Below are 27,962 nucleotides of genomic sequence, written 5' to 3'. Positions count from 1 at the left end.
GCCAGAGAGGAAGATGAATGTATTATGTCTGTGAGCTATATAATATGTACAAAGTACATTTTTCTTTCTAGTAACAGGTTAGAACTTCTTGCTACCATTCCTGCTTTGATGGTGATGCAGGTCTAAAAGAAATTCTAAGAAAAATCCAGCAAAAATGGGTGAGGTAAATAAAGATGCCGTTGAAAAATACTTGGAGAACAATCCCCAGTTTGCCAAGGAGTACTTCGACCGAAAAGTGAGACCAGAAGTGGTTGGAAGTATCTTTAACGTGAACCCTGGAGATGTGAAGGAAGGAGTCAGCTTCAAAGACATGTCCCGTCTGGAGGAGTGTAACATAATTTTTGAGTTGATAAAAGAAATTCAGGATGAGGCATGTGTTATGGAAAAGATGGTGCACAAGGCCCTGCAGAGGCTGGCACAGCTGCTGGCAGCTGATCGGTGTAGTCTGTTCATGTATCGTTCCCGAAATGGTACTCCAGAGGTAGCCTCCAGGCTTCTTGATATCACTCCAACTTCCAACTATGAGCAGAATTTGGTGAAACCAGATAATGAGACTGTTTTTCCTCTGGACATCGGGATTGTGGGATGGGTTGCTCATACCAAGAAGTTTTTTAATATACCTGATGTGACAAAGGTAAGTGACTTCTCTTGGGGAATGGAGTTCTGTGCATTTGCTTACTTAGCTTCCTGCCCAGGGCGTGAAGTAAAAAGTTGTTCTTCAGAAAAATCTCAGAGACAGAAATGCAGACCAATAACAGGAGAAAAGCATCAGCAGAGATGGCTTAAAATCCAAGAGAACCACATCATGTAGCCACTTTTAGTTAGGTGTTCTTGGTGTCCTTGTAGTAGTTGTAATGTCAATGACTGTAACAATGGAGGAGAATATTAGATTAATAGAGACCATTCAATGCCTGAGTTTCTGCTGAACAAGGCAGGCTTGTGTTCTGTTTTCCAGTGTGGGCTTGCAAGTGTTCTCTGTTATCATTCCATGCTGCCAGGCATGCATCTCTGAATCATTTAATTTGCAGCTTTTGTAATGAAGATGTATCCTTATTAGTAAGTGAATGAGGACAGAGGAAGATGATGTCAACATACATGTTCAGCTTCGTGTCGGTGTTTGATTTGAAATGGGTTTGATTTTGAGTATCTAGATCCAGGGCTTTTGTTCAAAACCATCTATAGAAGAAAATTATTGAGTCAGAGCTGTTCTGACATTTTTGAAGTTTCTGTTGAATCTGCGCTGAATCACCTTCTTCCTTTAAGGTGCTTATTTATTATATTATCTATTAATTTTATTTAAATCTTTATTATTATTTTCATTATTTTTTACACATCTTAATTAAAATGATTGACCTAACAAAAGTGAAACATGCATGTATGATAGCAACTTACCTGAGGAAATGTAAACCTGCTTTGAATTTAAAGATTTCTTTAAAAATAACTAACCTTGCCTCATCAAATGCTGGCTCTTTTTTTCCACTTTTTTTTAGTCCTACGTCAAAAATCTGGACATAATCAAATGGTGCTAAAATCATTATCAAGATGACAGTCTGGATTCTCAGTATTTCCTATACAGTCAATTTAAAATTCCAGAATATTTTAGAGATAGAAACCACTACAGTGTCCTAAGCTCTATGTAAATAACCAAAATATTTATACACTGTGATTAACTATGTTTGCAGGATATAAACAAAAAATAATACATTTTATCATGCTAAAAGTTATAAACGACTACTTTTAAAGCTCAGAAACAAAAGAATATATATATATATGAAAATAACATTCCAATATACAGTAAACTGTCTCAGATGTAAGTAGGAATCACAGGGGCAAACAGAAAACTGACTGATTTAAGAAAACAATCAGTTCATTTTCACCTGGTCACTAATATCCTTTCTTCAATGGCTGCTGTTCTGACAAGAAGTGTCTGATTTACTGTTTCTTACCACCACGTGTGGAGATTGGAGGATAATCTGTCCAAGTTCATAAGACTGATTACATGACAAAAGATCAGGAGGATCAAGAAAGATGTGCCTCCTATCAGAAACTGCACTGCTTCTTAATATCATGATGTGTGAGGTGCCTAGAGCAGGACTAACCAAATATTTCTGTGTTTGCAATAGGATTTGTTCAAAATTTTGTGACAAATGTTATTTATATATGCTTAAGTAACAGACCAGTCCTTTTCTGTCCATCTGATCCTGCTAGGGCTTTTGCTCTCATAAATTAATTTATGTCAGCTGAGCATCTGTTATTATTCAATCATTCTAAGGTAATCTTTACTTAGGTACCCATTTACTCTCTTAGGATTACTGAGGTCTATGCCATTAGGCACACATTTAAAAATGCAATTCAAGTATGGTCCCATTAATCTAAATTTGGTAACTAAATATCATCAGAATATCGACAGTTTATTAGATAATTGCAAAACTCCCAGAGACTTCTCTGGGACCAAGGTTTGATATTTAAAAACAACCCTAAAGACCTCAAAAATGTCAGCATTTTCATTCTTTGTGTACAAAAAGCCAATATCCAAGTTCACACTCCTTGCACAGGCAGAGCTTCCAGTTATGTCACCAGAATGTTTATCTCCGTAGCAAACCCAGAACTGCAGCTGGAGTCAGTAAAGCTTAAAGTGTAGAATTAGTCCCTGGCAGCAGAAATACACAGCCACTGGAGTCTTTGTCACACTTTAGAAAGGACAATTATTGTTCAGTTCACCACATACACACTTCAGCCAAACAAGATTGTCTGCTACCCAAATTCTGAACAAAAAATGACAGGAAGAGATAAGCAAGGGAATTTTGCCCCTAGTGCTTTGTCAAAACACAAACTGCACAATGATTACTTCTAGTTGGCTATGGTACTTTAAAAATGTTATGTCTAGCTGCTTTTTACTGTTGACACAGTCCATATCCAAACAGCATAGTGTTTTTTAAGTCTTAAGTACATGACAACATTGACAAATGCATGGTGTGATATTTTCATGCTTCAATCATTACCCCTTTATAACAAAAGTAAATGCAATAAAAGATCACAACAGCAATAAATCATTGGGAGAAAAAAAAAAAAAAAAACAAACAACAAAACCCCCTTCCACTTTTAGTGCCTAGCAACCAGTTCTTTAGAGATTATCTCCTTCTTCTAACTGGAAAGGTACCAATAAACGTGAGGAAGCTCCTCATCCTGACTAATGCTCCAGGAAAGAAAAGCAGAGGGAAAGATACAGACCTTCGATAATTAACTTAGTAGGAGTCTCCTCCCCACAAGATTATGGACCTGTTGATTGTGAGAGCTAATAGCATTTAATCCAGGATTTAACAGTTGTGAGAAACAGGAGGCCAGGCAGGACCATTACCCTAATAATTTGTCTCACATTATTCCCAGGGTCTAGCAGAGTATGTGCCTCAAATATTACAAAGTAAAATAATAGACTGTGAAAAATTTGATATGTCCATTAATATTCTTTTAACAATAACTGATAACACAGACAATGTTATAAAGAAGAGTGCAACTATCTCACATCTTTCTCCAAGGCATTATTTCCAAATAAAACTAAGAACTAAAAAATAGTTCCACAAGGAGTATGTCTTTTTTGAGGAATCAAAATCTCACATTCTCTGCTTGTAAGAACCAATAATAAAAACTTGATATATTTGCTTTAACCCACAACCTATTTAAATTATAGCATTTTTCCTTTCAATTCAGAGATATTTGAAAAGAAGGATTTAATTAAGGACTGGAAACTCAAGAAAAAATATTCTTGTTTTAGTTGAGTATAAAATTATAAAAACGGTGAAAAAATGCTTCAAAAGAAGTGAAGGCTTTTGGATTAGATCTGTAAAGAAGCTGAAACATTTTGATGCTGAAATAACCAGCCCTCATTTTTAGAGGTCTTGCACTGGAACTCACAACTCCCAGTGAAGAGAAGAAACAAGACCACTGGAAATTCCAACTCAGATTAAGCAGCCAGAAGAGTGATTGTTGTGGCACCTAATTTAACCACTGGAAATCAACTTAAATACATGTTCAAGTTGCAAGCATTGGCATCATCCCTTTGTAAGCTGATCCAGCTTCAGAAGAGCAGCTCTATACTTTTAACCCAAGAGTGGGAGAGACTTTCATTCCAGGCCTGTCTAACCTGACGGGAGTTTCACGTTAATGTGGATGTTCTGGTCCTCAGACTCCAGGCTGTCTGAGGTAGCTTTTTGCATGGAAAGAATGTACACTGCAAATGTTAATGTCTGCTCCTCCATTTTATCTTATTTTGATAATAAATACCAGATTGCCAGAAACTCATACTCAACAAATATGAACTGGAAAAATGGAGACGTTCCAATCGTCTATAAAATACATGCAAAGATTTAGTCAATTTGCCAGAAAATATTTTAACAAAGGAACAAATTCCTATTAATTGTGCCTTCCAGAAGAAAACTTCCTTTATTTACTGTTCTAAGAGGAAAGTTTCCAAAACGGAAGAAAAAATGTATATCAAAAATGAAAATTAAAAGTTCTCTTTTATCTAATTTTCTTGTTTCATGTGAAAAGAACACTTAATATAATACAGATCCATTTTCAAGAAGTTGCAAGATAGTCACTATACATGGCAAATAACAAGCAGGCATTTCAGTGACATAATTGAAAAGTTCAACCCCCAAGTGCTGTTAAATATATATTCATTTCTCCTTGATTCAGTGTTGACAATAACAAAGTCAATTTGTTCTGTAATTCTAGTAAGTTACATCTTAAAATGAAATTTACATCCCTGGCAATATGTAATTTTTGGAGTGTGGCCTAAGAAAGGGCCAGGTAGATGGTAGTGTGTACTTTTTATTTTCTCTTCATACTCAGTTATATCATTATGAAACAAAAACATTTGTGAGTTGAAAAATTAGGCTAAGTAGAAGTAAGAGATGACGCATTATAGCACATTAATACCACTTTATCAAGTGGTTAAATTTTTGAGAAATCTGAGCCAATGCAAAACAATCAGTGGAAGAACAAATATCAGGAAGAGAAGAAAATAGTGTAGAACTACCAGAAAGAAAACCAGAAACATGTGGAGATAATGCAAAGAAATATGTGCAATCTGAGCTCATCTATCCAACACAGAACCTCCCACCAAATAGGAGCAAAATAACTGCAAGGGGTCCCAATAACCCCTTCTTCTGTGCTTTACAAGGGAAAGAGGTGGAGGAAGACAGGCATCTGCTGTCTTAGCCCGATCACCTCACCTGCAGGATTAAGTCTTATCCCTTGTTGTGTTGGGTCACTTCAACCACAGGCAGCATTGCAGGAAGCAGTGCTTTTTTCTGCTTCCTGGCAGAAAAGGACCCGGGGGGCTGATCAACAGCAGCTGAACAGGAGCCAGCAGTGCCCAGGTGGGCAAGGAGGCCAAGGAGGCCAAGGGCATCCTGGCTTGGATCAGAAACCGTGTGGCCAGCAGGACTGGGGCAGAGATTGCTGCCCTGAATCATGCACTGGTGAGGCTACGCATTGAATCCTGCATCCTGGTGGGCCCCTCACTACAATAAACAAGTTGAGGTGCTGGAGCATCTCCACAGCAGGGCAACAAAGCTGAAGGAGGATCTGGAACACAAGTCCTGTGAGGAGTGGCTGAAGTAACTGAGGGTGTTGAGCCTGGAGAAAAGCAGGCCCAGACAGACCTTATCAATGTCTACAAATCCCTGAAAGGTGGGGGTCAGCCTCTTCTCCCAACTAACAAATAACAGGATAACAAGAAGTGGCCTCAACTTGAGCCTGGAGAGGTTCAGATTGGATATTAGGAAACATTCCTCCATCAAAAGGGTTATGCTAGCTGGTTGTGCTAGCTAGGTGCGGTGCTGGTTTCCTGCAAATCCAGGATATGTTGCATATCTTAGAGCCTATTTAAAGAACTGATCATTGTCTAGTAAATGGCTTGGTATCTCAGCATTTAATGGAGCTAGTAGAAAATGTCTGCAAATGTACCACAGTTAGGGAGGTAGCAGCAGATTTCTTTTCCATAATTCTTTTAAAGCCTATTTTGTGATTTAACTGAGAGCTGAAAGTTTGAAACATTGCTCTAAAAGATAATTTGATTCATAAGATCAGGCTCAAATAGACTAAATGTCGTCATGGAAGCACCAAGATGTTCTTCTGGCTCTGGTACTGGAGATCACATTTCTTGCTTGTCTATGAATATGATTTCTTAGACATTGTGAAAAGTGATTTTCTTTAGAAAAAAGAAAGAGCTTCCCAAGAGAAAGTATTTTTAAAACTCTGTTGGAAATAAAGGCTTCAAAACTCCTAGAAATTATGTATAAAATATTCAACAATGAAAAACCTAAATCTAAGCGCAATGTTTTGGTTGTATATGAAAATCATGTGAGAAAGGAGTCTTTGTATGTGCCGTGGGAATGCTGCCAATGCATTAGAAGGTATTTTTATCTTTCCACTTCACACTATCTAGGCACAGGATGGTTTGTGGTTACTGAACTTTCTGTTTATTAGCAGAGACTTGTATTAAAATGTTTCTATCCTTTGCAAAAATTCCATGTCCAAAGGGCTTCTTCTGAACACTCCTGATCACCACTGCTTGTACCTTCATTCTGGAGTTATTAAACAAGGATACAGTAGCTGAATCTGGCTGATTCATTCAATTTCGTGTCTACAGATCCCTTTTAAGTGTTCAGAAATCCAGGAGTGTCTGAAATGTTTACTTATTCCCTCACATCACAATTCAGTGCCCTAAACCCAGGAACGTGGGTCTTGCCAGGAACACTAGATGCTCTTAGTGACACAGAGGGACTACAAAAGAGCATCAAGTTACCTGTCTGATTTACTGGGTTTTCAATGGCTAAAACAGTCAGAAGCCCAAAACCTGAAGCTCAAATCCACAACCAAGTCCAGAATGGTTGTGTCAGTAGATAATACATCCCACAGAAAACCAAATATTTCCATGAAATAACACACTTGTTCAGCAGGCTGCAGGACAGTTTTTGATTCTTGCACAGTAGAGACAGATTGCCTGGCATTTTCTCTGGATGTGTGTTAAATGAGATACTCCTATACCTTTCTCTGAGAAAAACAGAAAATAACGACTCAGGGAATTTGATGGAAACAGAAAAAGTGTTCCCTTTTCATATGGACAATATATTCAAAAGTGGCTACACTTTCTAGGAACATAAATAGAGCCTGATACATTGAATGAGATTTATGGGGATGATACAGGCTGTCCTTAAGGGAATCAATGCCCTGTAAGAGAGCCCAGGGCATAAATACAATATTTAAGAGTTACTTCCAGATATTTTATTTGTTTCACTGAAATGCAGCCTTAGAAGGAAATATAAAATGCAAACTTAAAAGAGGGACTGCCTATAGACTATGAAAATCAAGAAAAAAGCCCAAACCCTAATACTTTGATGACATAATAAAATTCTGTTTGTTAAAGTTGTATATGCTAAAAATTCAACATATACTAAAAACAATTGCTTGAGGAAAGAGGGGCAAAAAGAAATAGAGAGGAAAAGTCTAAATAATAGACAAACAATTTTAGTTCTGGCATTTCCAAGCATTGTCATGCTTGATTTTATAACCTAGAAAATGCTTATTTGTTTGGGGCTTGGCTTAAGTGGCTTTGTGTATAATCTGTGGAAGCTGAAGTTCCATGATGTGGCATCCTGCAGCGTTCTCCAGCCTATCAGCAAGGTAGGCACCTTGGGATGCACCACACAGATCTCAGCTGCCAAAGTTAATGCAGTAATGAATAACAGCAATGTTTGCCAGCTCTGGGGATAAACATGCATTATAATTGGGTTGAGTGCTCATCTCTGAAGAAGTTCGAGTACTGACACGTTAGCAGTGAAGTGTGAGGGGAAGGAAAAAGCTCCATGAAGACAGAGTCTGGCTATTTTAGCTGCTTAGTAGAACCATGGCATTTCTCAGTACATCAACAGATTTCAAACCTCCAACTCATAACTCACCTCATTCAGATGCATTTTCTTAATAATATAACAAAATATAACAACCCTTGACAAACAGATTTCCCTGAAAATGTTTAAATCCCTTTCATATTAAATTAAAGAGAATACTAAAGCCTTTGAAGAAAACAAGAATTTTGAGGATATGAGGAAATAAAACAGTTCTCTGCAAAGCATGAACTAGCTTCTCAGTATTTTTGCATTAAAATAAATTAAAATAAAAGCTTTTGCTAAACTCTCCTCAGCATTTGGTTTAAAGGATGAAAATGTAAATATGGAGTAGTGAGTTGTGGCTCATTCATTAGTCACATGGCCTTATTCCCACAGGATCACACACTCAACAAAAGCAGCTCTGGTCCTATATCCTATATCCTATAGCCTATATCCTATAGCCTATAGCCTATATCCTTTCCTTTCGCCAAAATATCCTGTAGAGCTGGGGGCAACAAGGATGGGAGTGTGTCAGACAGGAAGGAATATGAAACAAGTCAGCCTGATGAATACTTGCTGGGGATGCTTCTCTGCCATAAGTATTTTGATACAGGAAAGGAGGTACTTTTAAATACTATATGAGAGAAATGCATAATGAATTTTATTTACTGAAATAATTAAATAATAATAAATATTAACCTAGCTATGAAGTAATTTTCTAAAATGCAAGCCACATACATTAGATTCACAGGTAGTCACAAGGTCATATTGTTATTTCATTTATACTATATTTCCCGTATTTTTAATTCCTCACCATTATAATAAAGACCTGTACAGAACTTGGTTTCCGAAGTTATCTTCATAACCAATTCCTCAGTTGAACTTGTACATATAACTCTGCATGGCTGAGTTAAGAAATCAGTGGGTTTTTTTCAAGTATAAATCTACTGCATGGTGAAACTGTTCACAGCATTCCAAACATCAGTAATCAAATGAAATGATCATTTGCTCTTGGCACGGTAATTGTGCATTTAATTGTGATTTTTTTTCCCCTTTTCTTTCAGAACAGCCATTTTTCTGACTTTATGGACCAAAGAACTGGTTATAAAACAGTCAATATGTTGGCAACTGCAATTACACAGGGTAAAGATGCGCTTGCTGTTGTGATGGCACTCAACAAATTAAATGCCCCTGAGTTCTCAAAAGAGGATGAAGAGGTAAAGTGTCACACAATAATACAGCTCTAAGTTCAACAAATAGTTTGAGTGACTCTATATCTTAATTTAATATTTTTGTCTTATTTTTGATTTTTGTCATTTTTAGGTATTTAAAAAATACATCAACTTTATATCTTTGATGGTAAGAAATAATCATACGTCGTATCTCCACAGTGTTGAATCACGAAAAAGCCAGGTATAGAAGCATTTTTTAAATAAAAATACTTTATTTTTTTTCTCTGAAACACTTATCATTCCCACTATTTTATATTCTTGCAATCTTATTGAAGTAGGGATAAAATCTACTTATTCTTTTTAAATTTGTTAACAGTGATGCACCTTATAATTTCATTCTGGAATGCCTAGGATTCATATGTTTATGTTTTCTTACTGTTCTGAACATTATCCTCTTTCTCTTTTGTTGTAAATAGGTGCTTTTGTGGTCTGCCAACAAAGTATTTGAAGAGCTAACAGATATAGAACGGCAGTTTCATAAAGCACTGTATACGATTCGAATGTATTTGAATTGTGAAAGATATTCTGTTGGTCTGCTGGACATGACTAAAGAGAAGGTAACAACCATTTTTCCTACTTGCTAGAAAATCCTAAGGTGAAGTCTCCAAAACATAAAGTTACCATGTTTTCTAACTCTTTGGGATTGTTTATATAAAATATAACAATGTTACAAAGATTACATGCAAAATATAAGTATGGCAAAGGATACAACCAAAATAAACATAAATGCCAATTCTGAAATAATTTTTCATATTCATAATTCCATATGAGAAAGGGTAGAGGTGCAGGTCTGATTATTGTTTTAGAAATATCTACCTGCTAAAAGAAAGACTAAGATGTATCCCTAACTATTTAGGAATAATATTAGCCTACTAAGTTGTACAACTATTTAGGGACAAGATTGGCCTGCAATTTGCTGGCAAACATTTCTTGTCTGGAATATAATTACCAATGTTTTCTTAATATAATCTGAAATATGACCATAGTAAGCTATGTAGAAATAAAAATCAAACAGTAATACACAGATGTGATGTTATCTACGAACACAGAACTGATTAGTTGTTTTTTTTTTTCCTTTTTTCCTGTGTATCATTTTCTCAGGAGTTCTATGATGAGTGGCCAATCCGGCTAGGGGAGGAAGAGCCTTACAAAGGCCCCAAGACACCCGATGGACGAGTGAGGATATTAATTTTTCTTTTTATGAATCTTAAGTTTGACATTGAAGTTGTGCAAGTCACCTAGATGTTTTTATATTTTTATTTAGGCAGTCAACTTTTATAAGATTATTGACTATCTGTTACATGGACAAGAAGAAATCAAAGTCATTCCGTGAGTATTCATTGGCAGTTTGTGAATGCGTAGTAATTAGATATTGTTGGGATAGAACAGCATGTCTACATTGTAGAAATAAATTAATTTCATTGTCTCTCAAAAGGTCACCTCCAGCAGATCACTGGTGTCTTGTCAGTGGATTGCCAACATATGTTGCTGAAAATGGTCTTGTAAGTTTACAGCAAAACTAAAAGCTAGCATTTTAAATCATGCTGTTCTGATTGAACAAAAAACCCCCCAAACCTCCCCATGACCAAAACCCTCTACAAAAATACCATGATGCTTCCAGTGTCTTTGGTTCCCAGTGAAATAATTTGAATCAGTATTTTGGATGGAGACAAGGTCTCAGCACAAATGGTGGAAAGAGCAGGATAATTTCCCTCATATTTTGGTGATATCAGGGGAACATGGTGTGTGTCTGATGTCATTTTCCAGGTGTGCTAAATGTCACCAATAATGTCAAAGTAAGAAAATCATCACAATGCAAATGTTTTAAAAATTTCTTAATTTCCTATGTCTTCTTGCATAGACATAGTATTTCAAAGTCAGGATATATGACAGCTATGAATAACCCCATGGCATTTTTAACAGAGCCCTTAGTACTCAATTATTTCTTTCTAGAAACCCCCATGCCATTTTAGACTGAAAGTGATTTTCTTAACCATTATACTTTTACACTGTGAGACACTGAGGGAATTTGCTTCAAACCTTCCAAAATGATGTCTGTTAGAATAACCACATCTAATTTAAGAGGAACTGTTCTAGTTTCTGTAGCTAGCTAGGATGCTAACTATTTCTAGCTTAAAAAATAAATATTCCTCTTAAAAATATTAGATGAAATTTTGATGAACATTACATTCCATTTGAACAATGTGTCATTTTCTTTATGCTGCAGATTTGTAACATGATGAACGCACCAGCAGATGAATACTTCGCATTTCAGGTAAATTCAGTAATTTTAATAATTATAAAATACTGTAGAAAAATATTCTAGTGCTTGCCATTAATTGGTTATACAGTTGATTGTAAAAATAATTTCTCATTGATTGTGATTCACAAACAAAATAATTTTGTTACATTGCTTATGTCCATAGCTGTATTATTACTTTCAAAGAAATACACATTTCATGGTTTTTGGTTTTCCTACAGAAAGGACCAGTGGATGAAACCGGATGGGTTATCAAAAATGTCTTGTCACTGCCTATTGTCAACAAAAAAGAAGAAATTGTGGGAGTTGCAACATTTTACAATAGGAAAGATGGAAAACCTTTTGACGAGTATGATGAACAGATCACTGAAGTAAGCTTAATAGGATTAGAGTGTTTGAGGAGCTATGTGATGTTTAAAGAAATATTGCAGTTAAAAGTCATTTTTCTATGTCAAAAATTTTTCAAATAGGCCATAATTACATCTAGCCAAGTGTCTATCTTCATCAAAATGCAGTTTCTTAAGAATCTGAGATTTTATCTCCCTTTATAAAACTGAACATTTTTGAGTGATCATTTACATTCCAGTGATGAAAAAAAGTTGCTTATAATTTTACTTTTAATCCTTTGACTTTTTCATGATGGTCAGCATCTCCTAAGTAGCAGTTGGCAAGCAGGCCTGGCGTGCTGCTTGCCAATGGATGCCAAGCCTGTGATCGTGGGAGTTCACAGAGCATTCATAATCGCACACACTCAGGCGAGATAAGATGCTACACAGTGTACCCAAGTCCAGCTACCTGACTTAAGCTTCATAAGCCTCAAAGTCCTGTATATAAAATAGGAATATTAATTACTTAACTACCAGGTAGAGCCAAAAGTCATTAGAAGCTGTGAGTGCTAACAGAACTGGCTGAAGGAAGATAAAGGCCTCTAACAAGCAGAGTAGCACCTTGCTTTTCAAAGGGCACTAAGAGAAATGGGACTTTACAAAAACCAAGTTCCAATCGTCAGGTTCATTCTGTTGTCACGGCATCATCTCTGCTTTACTTGACTTTGTTGCAGGCTCTCACGCAGTTCCTGGGGTGGTCTGTTTTGAATACTGACACTTATGACAAAATGAACAAACTTGAAAACAGGAAAGACATTGCTCAGGAAATGCTTATGTACCAGACAAAGGCTACCCCTGCTGAAGTTGAATCTATCCTGGTAAGTTTCTGTCTTACAAAAATTAAATCGGGAAAAATTACAAAATTAAAATGGGAAACTTACTACAGAAAACTTGAATTTTCTTATTCTTTTTCATTTTTAGAAATACAAAGAGAAATTAAATGCAAAAAGTTTAGATGAATGTGATCAAAAGGATCTAATCAGGATTTTGGTAAGTCATTAAACTGAAAATTCTGGTGGTGTATTTATATCAGACAGTAATGTGTCCTCATCATAGAAAAGATTGTGTATGGTGAAATCCTGACTAATACAATCAATGTTAGCTATCAGTTCCACAGGCTAGATGGAGTTGGTTTAGTAACACATCTTCAACTTCTTCTCTCCTTCTTTGTGCAGACCCCACTGCTACCTAGGGGAAGCATTCTGTCCCAAATGTACATCAAGACACTTAAACAGTCAGAGTTAAATAGGCATTTTTATATTAATTAACATTTAAAATGTTAAATTTCCTAAAATATTCATAGGGCAAATGCTATCTCTATAACTGAATTTAATTTATTTAACTCTGAAAATAAAAGAAAGGATATTGTGGTGAGGCCACTTTCATTCTCGGTAAGAGAAGGTAGGTAGGAGTATCCAGTGGAACAAACTTTCAGATTATTTTTCCTGCATTTCCGTAGGCAGAGAAGTCTAAAGACAGTGACCCATGACTCTACAGTGACAAAGCAGATTTGATCTAATGAGTTCTCTGCTCTACTACTCTGCTGCTACCAAAACAAAAACGAATTGGTAGTGCAGTCCCCTCTGACTGCCTTAGTATTTCAATCTAGGAAGGCAGTGTCTTTGGAAGAAAGCTCCCTTTTTTGCCCATTTAGAGTGCTTTAGCTGTCCTGGAGCAGATGAATTAGCCTACTTTAGCCAAAAAAATATCAAATTCAGAGCAAAGACGTGCTCTGAATGAAAACACTGAATGAACTTCCACTGTTAATGGATCAAATCAGAGCTAGTTTGAAGTAAAAAGGTCAAAATACACAGAAATCTGTTGACTTCCAGTACCAGCCACTGCACATATTTCCTCCTATTACACCACATTTGCTAATGAACACATAGCCATAGGGAAAAGATCTCATTAAACTCTTTTTAGTTATCTATATGTGCATGTTGGAATGCATTGGTGTTAATGTTTTACTGGCTTTCACGCAACAGATGCTCACACAGCTTGCATATGGTGAAATAAAAAAACATCAACAGACAGTGTGTAGCTTCACATGCCTTTTAAAGAAAATTTAATTTAGCAGCATGAAAATCTTCAAAAAATAACAGACATAAAATTTCTCCATGGGTAGAGCAAAATCTGATTATTCTGATACAGGCCCCTTATTTAGAAACACAATACTGGTATGAATTTTTAAATCTACAAAAAGCAATTTATTCTTTCAACATTGTGGAGTCATAAATTCAAAGGTCTAGTATCTTTTGCACTGCCAAGGCTACATGCATGTGCTTTATCCTATTATAAGACCTGGAATCCTAGATAACTAATAGGATAAAGCAAGTGTTTCTAGATCTGATGATTCACCAAGTAATGGGTCTTAAAACAACACTGGTCTAGGTTTCTTTGTCCTTGATCTCAGATCCACATAGATATAAAGGAAAAACCCAGGGAGAAGGAAAAGGATGATCAGCCTTATTTGTTGAAATATATACATACATTCAGTTGTCTTTTTTCTTTCTCCACAAAGTAAAGATCATTTATAGACTACTGAGGAGGAAGGGAGTCATTGTGATAGTACAAGCTATTTTTTGTGTTGCATCAGACCTCCTCGAAGAATTCTTGTTTGGAACACATTCTTTAAAATAAGATGCTGTTCTCCCTAGGCATTGGGAGAGATGAAGAGTGTTAGAGAACAGTTCACTAGTAGCACTGTTATCAGTTAAGCTATTCAGTGTAAATCTATATCATATATACAAAATAGGCAATTTAATTGGTTGAGTAAAAGATGAATGTAGCCTTAAGATCAGAGAATGTAGCCTTGAGGAGTGGGAGAATCATGGGATTTTATTCCAGGGAAGAGAATTTCTAAGGACCAAGATTTCTAAACTAAGGTAATGTTGAGATGGTCACAACACATTGTGTTGGAATTCGAGTAGGGATTGCCCAAGGCTTTTATCTATTAATTTTGAGAAGAAAGCCAGCAGTATCATGATTGTATTTCATAATTTAATACACATTAGTTCATACTGACACCTGAGACCTTTGAAGACATAGTAAGCATATAGTCCTTGAGCAATATTTCTACTGAAGAAAATTAAAAAAGCTTTTCCAACTTCGTTATTGACGGAAACCCCCTTGTTTTTGATATTTCCTAACAGAAAGAAGAATTACCTGATCCAAAAGATTTAGAGCTGTATGAATTCCGCTTCAGTGACTTCCCTGTTTCAGAGCACGGCCTGATAACTTGTGGAATACGACTGTTCTTTGAGATAAATGTTGTTGAAAAATTCAAAGTTCCAGCTGAGGTCTGGTTTCTTTTTCTTGTTTATATTTACTTTTAAATATAAGAAAAATAGTTGATTTGACATACTTTAATCTAGAAGTAGGAAATACTAAAATATTAGTGGCATGGTTAGCAATCTTCCATTCTCCATGAAATGTTTCCCTGTTTGTCATAACAGACATAAAATTATTTCTGAATTGTGTAAGCTAGGTAAGGAATTAAATCTACATGCATCTATGTAAGAAAAATTTCCCATTTTGATGTTTCAATTAAAAACATTTGTTTTCAAAGAACTGGCACATTTAAGTAATTTCATAGTATATTCTAGTTATTTAATGGGAATTCCTTTGTTCTGTTTCAATTAACAGCTGTCTGACTCACTTTTATTCCCAACAGGTCCTTACAAGATGGATGTACACAGTCAGGAAGGGTTATCGGGATATCACTTACCATAACTGGAGACATGGATTCAACGTTGGACAAACAATGTTTACTCTGCTGATGGTAATGTTGCTAATATTAACCCCAAATTCATTAATTGGTATTCTTTCAGCTCCAGATGGAAAATTCAGGAAGACAGAGGCTCAGAGGTATCTGTTTTCTTTTACAGACAGGAAAAATAAAGAAATACTACACTGATTTAGAAGCCTTTGCCATGGTTGCTGCTGCTTTCTGCCATGACATTGATCACAGAGGGACCAATAACTTGTACCAAATGAAGTAAGTATAATTGATAAAATATGGGGGAATGTACTACTTTTAGTGGAAAACAAACATTAAAAAGTCAAAACTTGCAAAAATACAAGGTATATTTTCCATACTCATCTGGCATGAATACTGCCCCAGGGTGCTTCGGGCAGCTGAAAACACAAAGACAAAGTGCAAAGGCAGAATCTTAGAAGGATCTCTTGAAGACTCTAGCTTTTTAAAACTCTAGAAATGCTTGATTGTATCATCTAGATTGATCTAGAATCTAGATTGTAGCAGACAGAGCCTCATGCACAAAGAAATTAGTAAAAGAAATTAAAATCCATAATGGGATTACTTTTTCAAGACAGGGCATAAGCACTTTTCTGGAGAGGGATTCAAGATGTGACATAGACAAGGGCCAGTTTAGAGAGAGACTGATTTTTTTCCTCTGTTTTCCACTGGCTAATTTGACTAGTTCAGTTGTTCCTAAACCACACTCAGTTTCTTGATATAGGTACTTTCCTGAGGTGTAAATCTCCTCATGTTGTATAAAAGTCTGAGTCAACAAGCTTGAATTCCACCGCTGGGTCCACAGGCCCAGAAATTAAGTGTCATGAGATTAAAGCTTTGCAATTCATGCTGTAATATGTTTTGAAAAAATATTCTAAAGGATTTCTTTGTGATTTTTACCTTGTTTGTTATGAAACAATATGAATTCATTTAAATTTCCCTTTGTATTGAAACATTATGTGTCATGATGAGATCCACTCTTCTCCTGAGGAGTGAACATCCTATCATTTAGTTTTTTACATGATCTGTGAGGGTTTGTTTCCATGTGCTAGGCAGAGAACACACGTTTCTCAGAATGTCATGTGTACAAGATTATAATTTTCTGGCTAGTTTCCACCAACCGTATCTCCGGAGTGATTGATCCTGCCTCTCTGACCCTGAATCCACTCCTCACATTTCAGCCTTTTCAGCCTGTGTGCTAGAGCAGTGACGCAAAAGGATTTTCTGATTATTCCCAGGGATTCTCCAGGTGACGTAGGAAAGAGAATGACAGATGCTGATTCTTATTCAATGGACTGCCTCTCATCCAAACAGGTTTAAGAAGGGTTGTAGCAGGTCGGATTTAAATCTTCCCACAGTGGTCTTCCCTGGATGAAAGACCTCTACATGAGGTCCTATGCACTGATGCTATTTATAGAGCTCGTCAGGATTTACCACAACGGTCCTAATCACATCAGAAAACATGGTGCCTTGTAGCAATCCAGCTTGGGTTATCTGGGAGAGAGAGCTATAAAGAAAGGGAAAAGGAGGAAAATACACTTCTAAACATGTAGGTAGGATGCTTTTCCCTTCATCTCACAACTATAATCTGATGCAGAATTTCCTCTTCTTGAAGAGTCAGTGTCAGGGAATGCTTTAAGACCTATGGTAAAACTGAACAAACCTGAGCTATCAGGACTTTTGCTGTTCACAAAACAAGAGTTTTTGGGGGAGTGAAGCAGCCCAATGGCATTAGAGGAATTAAACTCCATTATACTGTTACTTTTAATTTAAGTTACATTTAACTAGAATCCCAGGGCACATGGCCCAGTCATTACCGACGTACAAGAGTTCAAAAGCCATGCCACAGAATAAACACTAAAAGATGGATAAAGGCTGCTTTAAGGTACATAAAAGGAGCATAGATTAAACAAACAGCAAAGCTGAACACGTAAGACAAAATAAAGGCATATTTTAAATACCAAACTTTTTGAGTTTTGAGGCATCTAACAATGACTTTGACTTTAGGGGGCACTGATCACCCAGTGCTCTCCAAGTTCCATCATTACTCAGTCACAAAAATTAAGGGAAGCAAGTTGGGGTTTTTTTCTGTCTGCATCATACCAATAGCTAATGTATACATATTACACTATCATACCAATAATATGAAACCTGATTAAAAACTATTGCCTTCAAATTATAGATATATATATATAATATTTTAATGAATTGCTTATTTTTCCACAGGTCAGCTGCTCCCCTGGCAAAACTCCATGGTTCTTCTATTTTAGAAAGGCATCACCTAGAGTACAGTAAAACCCTGCTGCAAGATGAGGTACGTCATGGACCTTCTGCTCATACCAATCAACACTGAAGATCCTATTAAGTTATAATGTTCCAAATTTCACTGGGTCTCATGCATGTCTCTAGGTCCACATAAGAAATGCTAAAATTCAGACCTTTAAGACAAATTCTTTTCTTTTTGTCTTTTTAAGACAAATGCATTTTCCACTTTTAGAGACACATCAGTTATTCTGTCTGGAACAGATAGAAAAGCTTCTCCTCTGGGCCTTGCTGGGCCTCACTCACACTCCTCAGGGGTTTTTTTGTTTGCACAAAACAGCTGATGTAGAAACCAAAGCTGAAAATACTATACATACATACATACATACATACATACATACATACATATATATACACACAGACACAAAATCTTGTCATTAAAAGGCTGTGCCGATTTATGAGGTCGGAATTCACTGCGGACTCTGGCAGCTGAGGAACAAAACGAGATGTCCATGGAGGGCCCCTGGCCCTCAGGCCAGACCCGCCGCACACCATGCCTCGTTACCGGGGCCGGGTTTTGGCAGGCTGTACAGCAGCCCCGTTACCGAGGCCGGGTTTTAGCAGGCTGTGCTGCAGCCCCGTTACCGAGGCCGGGTTTTGGCAGGCTGTGCTGCAGCCCCGTTACCGAGGCCGGGTTTTGGCACACTGTGCTGCAGCCCCGTTACCGGGGTCGGGTTTTGGCAGGCTGTGCTGCAGCCCCGTTACCGAGGCCGGGTTTTGGCAGGCTGTGCTGCGGCCCCGTTACCGAGGCCGGGTTTTGGCAGGCTGTGCTGCGGCCCCGTTACCGAGGCCGGGTTTTGGCAGGCTGTGCTGCGGCCCCGTTACCGGGGCCGGGTTTTGGCACGCTGTGCTGCAGCCCCGTTACCGGGGCCGGGTTTTGGCAGGCTGTGCTGCGGCCCCGTTACCGAGGCCGGGTTTTGGCAGGCTGTGCTGCAGCCCCGTTACCGAGGCCGGGTTTTGGCAGGCTGTGCTGCAGCCCCGTTACCGGGGCCGGGTTTTGGCACACTGTGCTGCAGCCCCGTTACCGAGGCCGGGTTTTGGCAGGCTGTGCTGCAGCCCCGTTACCGAGGCCGGGTTTTGGCAGGCTGTGCTGCAGCCCCGTTACCGAGGGCGGGTTTTGGCAGGCTGTGCTGCGGCCCGTTACCGCTGTTCCTGCGCGGGGCTGCTCTGTTCCTGCCCGTCCCAGCAGCGGGGTTGATGCTCTCGCCGCAGCCCCAGGCTCAGCTGCCCCTCAGGGCCCTGCTCCTCTGGGCACCGGCCGCTCTGCCCCCAGTGGCCTCAGGCTCTGGCCCGGCCACAGCCAAGGACACTACTGGCACTCTCTACCGTGTATTTTGCAGGGTAATTTAACAGCAGGGCATGTACATATACACCCCTTCCACCCCTTGTTTGCAGTAGCAGGGCAGGCGCCCATTTCACCCTCATTTTCCACTTCTAATCCCTGTGGTGATGCTGTCACCTGACCTCATGAGGACACGGAATAAATCCTTACACTAAGCAGTAGCACTATGTTAATAAAAAACCTTAGAAGGTTTATGACATGAAAACAAAGACCTTCCCCTTTATTGCTGGTGATGTACTTTTTCAAACGTGAGATGCCAGGGACTGACTCCTGCTCTCGGGCAGAGCAGCTGGCAGGACCTCTGGAGGCTCTCACCAGCAGCATCGCTGTGCCCTGCCTCACGCAGGCCTTGCATCTCTGTTAAAGAAGAAAATAAAACCACATAGAAAAATGCTGTATGAGGGTCTCATTCCCTTTGCATGAGGAAAAGGACATTGCACATACCATGGTAGGTCCCATACACTGCTGCAGGCAGTTTTGCCAACCCAGTTTAACAGGAAGAAAAGGGGAACTGGGGAGCTTTAAAAAGTCAGGAAAATGAGGGTAATGGAATGTGAATTTTTAATTTTTATCATTAATTTAAGGACCATATTTGGCCAATTTTGTAGCCCTATTCTGTGAGACAATCTGCATAGTACAAACCAAATACAGTGTTATAAAAGGAATTGAAATCCTAAACTTTCCCCCTTGCAGAGTTTAAACATCTTCCAGAACCTAAATAAGCGCCAGTATGAAACCGTTCTACACTTATTTGAAGTTGCAATAATAGCAACTGACTTGGCTTTGTATTTCAAGTAAGTACTAAATTCTGTATAACTTCCTATTGAAAAAGATAAATCCTATCGAATGTATAGCTGTAGTTTTTAGTTGTTTATATGCAGCAAAGATGTATATATGCAGAGAACAGAGCTCTATTTAACATTATCATTGAGTTTAACTCTTGCAAAAACCAAGACATTCTTAGTTTGATTATAAGCTTTCAAATTAGCATAAATGTATATAATACTTCCTAGGTAATACATTTAGTAGGTCATTTCAATATGCTTTTAGTTATAGTAAGCACTGTATTCCAGAAGTATGGATTCAGTAGCCTAATCATAAGGTTGTGTGCACGTGTGATGTTGAACATACCATAAAAAAGACTCAGAGTAAACAGGAGCATGCTGAAAATGAAAAAAACCCAGCAGACATCCATTGATCCCAGTGCTAAATATGCCAAAGTCTTCAAATATCAAACTATCAATTCTGTTCCTAAGTTAGTGAATTAATGTGCTTTAATAAGGGGTATCTTCCTTAAAGATATGTGGAGACTTTTGTTTTATGACTAGGACAAGTCAGAAGACAGGCAAAAATTCAGGAAATTGTTTAATAGCAGTTATTAAGATTTAGAGAACAGTAATTCCATTATTTCATTAATTCTAAGCAAGAACTAGAAGATTTATGAAGTAACAGCAAGACAGACTTATGTTTTTGAAAGTTCTTTTCAGTCAGGTTCTAGTAATTTTTAGGATTTTTGACAGGAGGGAGTGGCAGACCATATATTAGTGTTTGCTTCACTCTTCCCAATTCAGTAAGTTACAGGAAGTAATGAACGTGTAATGCTAAAAAACGAGATTGTTGCCCCAAAGAGTTTAATCTGAAGAGGCAGCAAATTGGTTGTTTCTCTGTCAGAAACTCTGACATATTACTTCACATGTCAGTGGTATGTAGCAAAATTGAAGTGTCTAGGTTACCTAAAAAGTTCGCATTCAACAGCAGGAAAGTATTACTTTGATACTACTGTGACTAGTATGGTACTTGGGAAAAGCACAACTATCATAAATGTGATTTTATATTTCATTTTTAATGCAGGAACTCACATTCAGTAATATATGCTTTAATGGTTTGTTTTAACAGGAAAAGAACTATGTTTCAAAAGATTGTGGATGCAATTGAAAAAATGGAAACAGAAGAGCAGGCAATTAAGTATATATCTATTGACCCAACGAAAAAAGAAGTCATCATGTAGGTGGTTAATACTTTGCTCCTTATTCAATCGATTATCTAGAACTAGATTTTAAAAGAATTTGAGCACCTAAACATGCAAATTTGGACTTAGTGATATTATCCAATGATGAGCATGAACATGATTTTAATTTAGAAACTGATGCCTATAATCTTCTTAAAATGTACAAAATATTAATTCATTTGGCATCTTAAATTCCTTAAAATCTAGACTTTTTATAATCATCCTAGCACTGGATAGTTCAGGTTGGTAGGGACCTTTGGAGATCATCCTGTCCAACTCATCTCCCAGGATGGGTGACCTAGAGCAGGTTACACAGGAACTGGTCCAGGCAGGTTTTGAATGTCTCCAGACAGACTCCACAACATCCCTGGGTAGACTGTTCCAGTGCTCCTCTACCCTTAATGGATATTTGTTCTTCTTCATGGGGAGGTGGAACTTCTTGTGGTTTAGTTTATTGCCATTGCTCCTCACCCTGTTGGCGGGCAGCACTGGAAAGAGTCTAGTACCACCCTCCTGACACCCAAAACTGTAGTATTTTTTGGATTTTTTTTTGTTTTCAAAGGGCTATGATGATGACTGGATGTGACCTGTCAGCAATAACCAAGCCCTGGGAAGTGCAGAGTAAGGTATGTACTTTTGAAGGAGACAATACTGCATTTACTCTCTGTTTTGTTGCCCATTTGGTGCATGATCAATTAAAAAAAAAAACAAAAAAAAACAAAAAAACCACACCCCAACAACTTATTATTACTTGATACCTATTTAAGTACCTGTTGCTTCCAGAAAAGAACCTCTACCCTTCTGTCACTGTGAGTGTAGGTGGTCAATGACATCTCAATCACTCTACAGTTGCCAACCCTTCTCTACTTGTCCTTCCACTAAAACTGGCACCACTGATTCTGGCAGCTGTTCTAGCTACCCTTAAATATTACTCAATTATTTCTTTGCTAGACAATTTTTGCTACTTTCCAGCTATTTTTAAGGCATAGATTTAACAACAGTGAATTGTGTCTATTCTGTAGATCTTGGCACCATTGCAAAGCAGCTTAAACACTAAAATTCTGTAATACAGAGTGGTGCATAAGTATTCAAGTACTCCAGTATTTATTGACCATCCTGCTGAAGGTCATCACTTAGCCTTACAGGAAAATGTTTTAACAAAGCATAATAAAAATACAACTGCAAATACTTGTTCTTCTAAGTTATACTCATTACAGGTATTACAAGACTCTTATGTTGCTAATATTGCCTTGTTTTTGTTGTCAATAATCTGTTATTTACTCAGCATGTATTAAAATATTGCTAGTGATAATTTGCTGGGAAAAGCCTTAAGCACAGCAGACAGTGTCTGTCTGTTTTTTCATATTTTCTGGAAAGCCTTGTTTTATTTATTTAAATGTTCTACTTTCTGCTGACAATTCCACTGCATTGTACCTGTTCAGGTTGCCCTCATGGTTGCAAATGAATTCTGGGAGCAAGGTGACCTGGAACGAACCGTGCTGCAGCAACAACCTATTGTAAGTACTAAATAATTTAACTGTGTTAAGCAATGTTAACTGTTATTAAAACATGGAATAAATAATAAACCATGAGCTCATAAGCATGATATTCTAAATTACTGCTCTTCTGTTCCAGCCTATGATGGACAGAAACAAGGGAGATGAACTACCTAAGCTTCAAGTTGGTTTCATAGACTTTGTGTGTACATTTGTGTACAAGGTAAGAATAACTGGTTTTGTTTTCCCGTTCCAGCAGTTCTGATGGCACAATTAGTGACAAGATGTTGCAGTAAAACATTCTTGACAGTAGCAGTACCCTTGGTCACAGGGTTAATTATCACAACCACCATAATTTTTCAGTATTTTGATACATCAAATAATTGTTCCCATAGAGGAAATTCAAGAGATGTGAAGCAATTTCATAAAAGAGGAAGATCCCAGTGAAACTTCAGGGTGCTGAGGTTTTGTTATTGCCTTGAAAGACTGAGTTACAAAGTCCAGCTTGATTCTTCCTAGTCCCATTTAACATAAGCAAGCAGCATGGATGGTTACAGAAAGCAGTTAATAGCACAGCAAAGGGAATAGGAATATGCAATATTTGGGGCATGTGGATATGCTGTTTCTTCTGTAAGGCACTGAAATGTCCACATTCTTAATCCCTGTCTGGTTTTTAATATTATCCAGAAATGTGATGTGATTTTTTTAACATCAGAAATATCCTCATCTGTTTGAAATATATTTCCGGATAACAGACTTTTTAATTTGATCCTGATAATCATATGATGAAAGATCATGTATCATAGTTCTATTATATGAGTCAGGCTATCATATGTGGGATTAGGGAAGATATTAAAATGTGTAGTATATAATTCCAATATTTTCCTAACAGACTATGTGCACAATAGGGCATTATTATCCCAAGACAGTATTTCCAGCAATATGCCTTGGAATTAGATATAATAAAACAATGAAATGTTTTCTCAGCAGTATTTCCACAATTTCAGACTTAACAATTCATCAGTGCTTACAAATTTCTAATTTACTAATTTCAATTGCTTGTACAGGAATTCTCGAGGTTTCACAAGGAAATTACCCCTATGTTTGATGGTCTCCAAAACAACAGGGTTGAATGGAAAACACGAGCTGATGAATATGAAGAGAAGATGAAAGCTATTGAGGAACAAAAGAAAAAGGAAGAAGAAGCAGCAGCTGCCCAAAAAGGTTAAGTAACTTCTTAGATTTTCATTTACATATATTTTTACGGCAGTCAACATTCTCTCTCTCTCTCAACATGCAGTGCAGTTGTGCTGCAATATTAAACTTATACTAATGGTATGCAAGTTCTGAATTAGCCAAATTAGCTTTGTATTTACTTGAAAGAGAAGTAACCTTTAAAGATTCCACAAATCCAGAACGCTGACCTCATTTTCTGAACTGCAGAATTATATAATATGACCACCGCAAAAGTGAAGGGAATGTAACATTTCTTCTATCTAAAGACTTAGAATTGAATTTAATTAAACACTTGCTTATGTGAAATACAAAAGATGCATCAAAATTCTGTGTAGCATCATCCCCAAATGTATTCAGGTGCTTTGTTGTCAGTTGAAAATGAAAAACATAAGGGAACAGAGACGCTGCATTGAGAACATAAAAAAACCAGTGCCAATCCCCACTTCTCTTCCAAGTCTAAGATAAAGCTTTTGGCTCTAGTTCCCTACCACTCATTTCTCGGCTGAAATACACTCTCCCATATAACAAATTCAGCATTAATCTTCCAAAGACAGATCAAGTCCTAAAATTGGAAGCATGGTTCTGCACAGCTTAACATAGAAGAGAATCTGATTTTATAGAAACTTGAAACCTGTCACTCAAGTGTAAGCATGAAACGAGTCAGTTACTTTTATTCTTTGCATGCAGAGCAACATCTCTGCCAATTGACTGAGATGACTGAAAAGGTTCAAAGATTAAAAAAACCCATGCCTGATTAAAACAGTGATATGTGGTCAGCTAGTTTGAAGAAGAAAAGTTAGTTTACTCTGTGTTTCATGCATCTTTAAAATATAAAACAGTACCGAATATTTATTTGTTAATTAGTATCTGTGGGAAATAGGTGAGTATTCTTCACATTTCACACAAAAGAAGCTATTCAAGGCCACCCATCAAGTTACTGTCAGTGTGTGAACTAGTTATTGGCTCCTACAAAATTGATACTAGGTTACAATAAAAATAAATGTAAAACAAAAAATCAAAAAGATGTGGCAAAGTGGTTTAAGAAGCACTGTAAGCGACAGTAATCAAAGCAGATTTTTGAGAGTTTAATAGATTGAGTCAAATATTTTGGCCTGCTCACACTGTGATACTACCTACACACATTTTCACAGAAATTCCACCCTCCTACTTGCTCCCAAATTTATTTTCAATGACACTTTCATTTTTTAGAAATTATATAATTTTATTTAAGATTCATTTATTGCTGAGAACTAGCTAGTTGTCAGTATGTTTTTCCTCACACTGGAATGTAACCATCTGAACTTTACAGAAATACCAGCAAAACAAAACAAAGCAAAAGAAAACCTGGAACCTCCTTACACAACTTCAAATCTCCTCATACGTTTGCTTTCTCAGCAAAGAATATTACCAAAAAAAGTTAGCAAAGTCAGATCCAATGCTCCTAAGCATGAGCATCCTATTTTCTTTTAAAATAGAAATTAAATAATCAATTTAGGAAGAATCAGGTCAATCACTTGGAAGTTATGACCATCCTACATGACTGGTATTTTGGAATCATTTAAGTCATTGAATTAAGAAATATTTTCCTTATAGGAAAATAGGAAACCTTTTCACAGGCAAGCAGGAACAGACTGATTTGCAGAAGCTGAGGATCTGGCCTTTGCATATCATAATCAGCAACACAAAACAAAAGGGAATTATTCTGCATCCTTTAAAAACAAACATGGAATGAGGCCATGAACATTTGTGAAGAACAGATCTGACACTGTCTAATCAAGGCCATGTAAATATACGGGTTTTTTAAGTCAGTTCATATAGACAAAGATTTGATACATGGTAGTTTCTCTAGAACATACTGACCTGGCTATTCTTAGCCATTCAGTAGACACAAAATAAACATATTTGCTGAACCACTACAGTGGAAAGTTCAGAACTCAACTAAAGCAAAATACCGTATTAAACTGAGAAAATCAAATACATAGTTAGTAACATAGTGTTGATTATATCCACAAATTACAGAGGGTAGGACACTGATTGTGTGACATGTTTCAATGCAGGTGGAAAGGGTCGAAAATGACCTAGTAACATGGTGATCCACAGCTTTCAAATGTAAGTTTTAATTCTAATATTGGTATCTTACCTTAAGTGAATCTGGAAATGTAATTTATTACATTGAAAGAATCTTAACTATGACCAATGAACATCTGTGGCATCATTTGAGAGAGTGTAACAGAATCAGTAGCTATAAATAAAAACATGAAAAGTGTCTCTCTCTCTTAATTAGTAATTACAAAGGGATTCATGCAGGGTTGGAAAAAAGTTTATGCAGTTAGGTCAAATTAAAGTTTTTGTATCATCTGCTTCAAAAATAGATTCACAGATTTTACTGATTCAAGAGTTTCTTTCTTTTGCATGGCTTGCATACCTCAGTTTTGTATGTGTGGGACAGAGTCATATATTTAAATACTGAAACTTTCCAGTAAGAGTGGTTCAGTGTGTGTTTGGTCCCTTGAGAAATGTTGGTATCAACTCCTACACTATTTACACAAATGTATATATAACGTGTCATTGTTTCTTATTCCAATATTGCAGAAAAGCACTGAAATTTCAGACAGCCAAACAAACATAATATGCATGAAATAAAAGCAGCACTCCATAATAAGGAATTAGAGCAGTTAAAAAGCTTAACAGAAAATACTCATTTTACTTTCCTTCCTTGTTTTTTAACAGAAAGTGCTGCTGCAGCTGCAGGTGGTGGTGGTGGTGGTGGTGGTGAAGAAGTAAAATCCAAAACATGTGTAGTTTTGTAATTCTTTGGCTCAGACACTGCTCCTGCTACAAGAAAAGACATCTAGAAAGAACTTCAATGAGCCCCAGTGGATTTCTGCTTTGCATAGAATAGTATAGCTCAACCTCTTAATCCTCTTAAACACTTGCCATTTGTTGGAAATAATTTTTAATGGATTAAAAAACCTGTTAAAATTAAAAACTGGAAAAAATAATGGTGCAAAATGAGTTAACTGTGTGCTCTAGGTACTTTTTCGTGTCACTCAATTTACATATAGTACTTTTATTAAAATATGTAACTTCTACACACTGTCCAGAAAAAATATAAATTATTTTGACAGATGTTATATGAAATTACTGAATGAAATCTAAGATGTAAAGTCCAAACAATATTTTTAACTTGAATATTTAGATTTTTATATTATGTGTATTTCCCTAACCTGTAATTCTGTCATTTTCCTTTATTTTCAATACTATATAAAGTCCTAGAGTAAAACATTTCTTTCACTTTAGGAATGCACAACACAATACCCTAGCTCTTATCTATAAAAAGCAAGCCCATGGCACACTGTATTTTTTCCAAAATTACCAATGATAAACCTGTAAATTATAGCCATTATAGCCTTCTGATCGTATGCAAATGGCTCTCCCACAGTTCCTAAACTGACCAGCTTTCATTGTAAAAATCTAAAATAGCAGACCACAAACATCATACTTTACAGACAAGTAAAAGTTTGCTAAGATACACCAGCGTATCTACAGCAGGATCTGCATTAAAGGGCTTTTTAAAAGGCTCACATATTCCCAGGGCATCTCTTCCAAAATGCGATAAATTAAAGTATTTGAAAACCAATTAACTGGCACCAATTTAATCTCCTGAGGGAGAACAAAGCAGAAGTAAAGCACATCAAAATTGCCATTACCTGTCTTTCTACAACCAAGCAGACAGACTGCACGTAAATTAGCTCTTCATGAAGATTGATTTTCCTCCCCAAACCTTCAGAACAAGTCCACTCCATACCTTCCACTCAGGAAGCCAGCTCCTCCTGCAGATGGAGGAAGGCAAATGGCCACTCTGTTTGGCACAGACCTGAGTATTCAGTGGAACCAGCTTCAAATCTAAGGGGATCGATGTCAAATGCAACTCCCGCAATAGAGAAATTCAACATTCAGACTGAATCCTGCCACTTTTCCTGCCCCTTTAAACAAAGCAGACCCACAATTTTTTTTTCCTCTGAAGGACC

The 27,962-nt window shown here is 37.1% G+C and overlaps 1 protein-coding gene across 1 annotated transcript; it reads left to right on the top strand.

The window, feature by feature from the left end:
• Positions 1–154: 154 nt before the first annotated feature.
• Positions 155–26,741, top strand: PDE6C (phosphodiesterase 6C). The gene is made up of 22 exons (XM_040071591.2): positions 155–634; positions 8,957–9,109; positions 9,216–9,305; positions 9,541–9,681; positions 10,226–10,300; positions 10,389–10,453; positions 10,560–10,626; positions 11,352–11,399; positions 11,606–11,755; positions 12,445–12,588; positions 12,692–12,760; positions 14,923–15,069; positions 15,444–15,551; positions 15,658–15,767; positions 17,754–17,841; positions 19,885–19,985; positions 21,088–21,195; positions 21,762–21,825; positions 22,642–22,716; positions 22,835–22,918; positions 23,763–23,919; positions 26,662–26,741. Exons 1-22 carry the CDS (start codon positions 155–157, stop codon positions 26,739–26,741), a joined length of 2,604 nt encoding a protein of 867 aa, XP_039927525.1.
• The last annotated feature ends 1,221 nt before the right edge of the window (positions 26,742–27,962 follow it).

This window comes from Hirundo rustica, chromosome 8 (genome assembly GCF_015227805.2).
Source record: "Hirundo rustica isolate bHirRus1 chromosome 8, bHirRus1.pri.v3, whole genome shotgun sequence".
Taxonomy (NCBI): domain Eukaryota; kingdom Metazoa; phylum Chordata; class Aves; order Passeriformes; family Hirundinidae; genus Hirundo; species Hirundo rustica.
Note: the sequence above shows the minus strand (reverse complement) of the source record. Positions and strands in the feature narration are given on the sequence as shown.

Excerpts from the sequence above, each read along its gene's own strand:
- PDE6C (XM_040071591.2), top strand. The coding sequence starts at position 155 with ATGGGTGAGGTAAATAAAGATGCCGTTGAAAAATACTTGGAGAACAAT. Across the intron at positions 11,756-12,444 it reads ATGATGAACAGATCACTGAA|GCTCTCACGCAGTTCCTGGG; the intron begins GTAAGCTTAATA and ends ACTTTGTTGCAG. Across the intron at positions 19,986-21,087 it reads GACTTGGCTTTGTATTTCAA|GAAAAGAACTATGTTTCAAA; the intron begins GTAAGTACTAAA and ends TTGTTTTAACAG.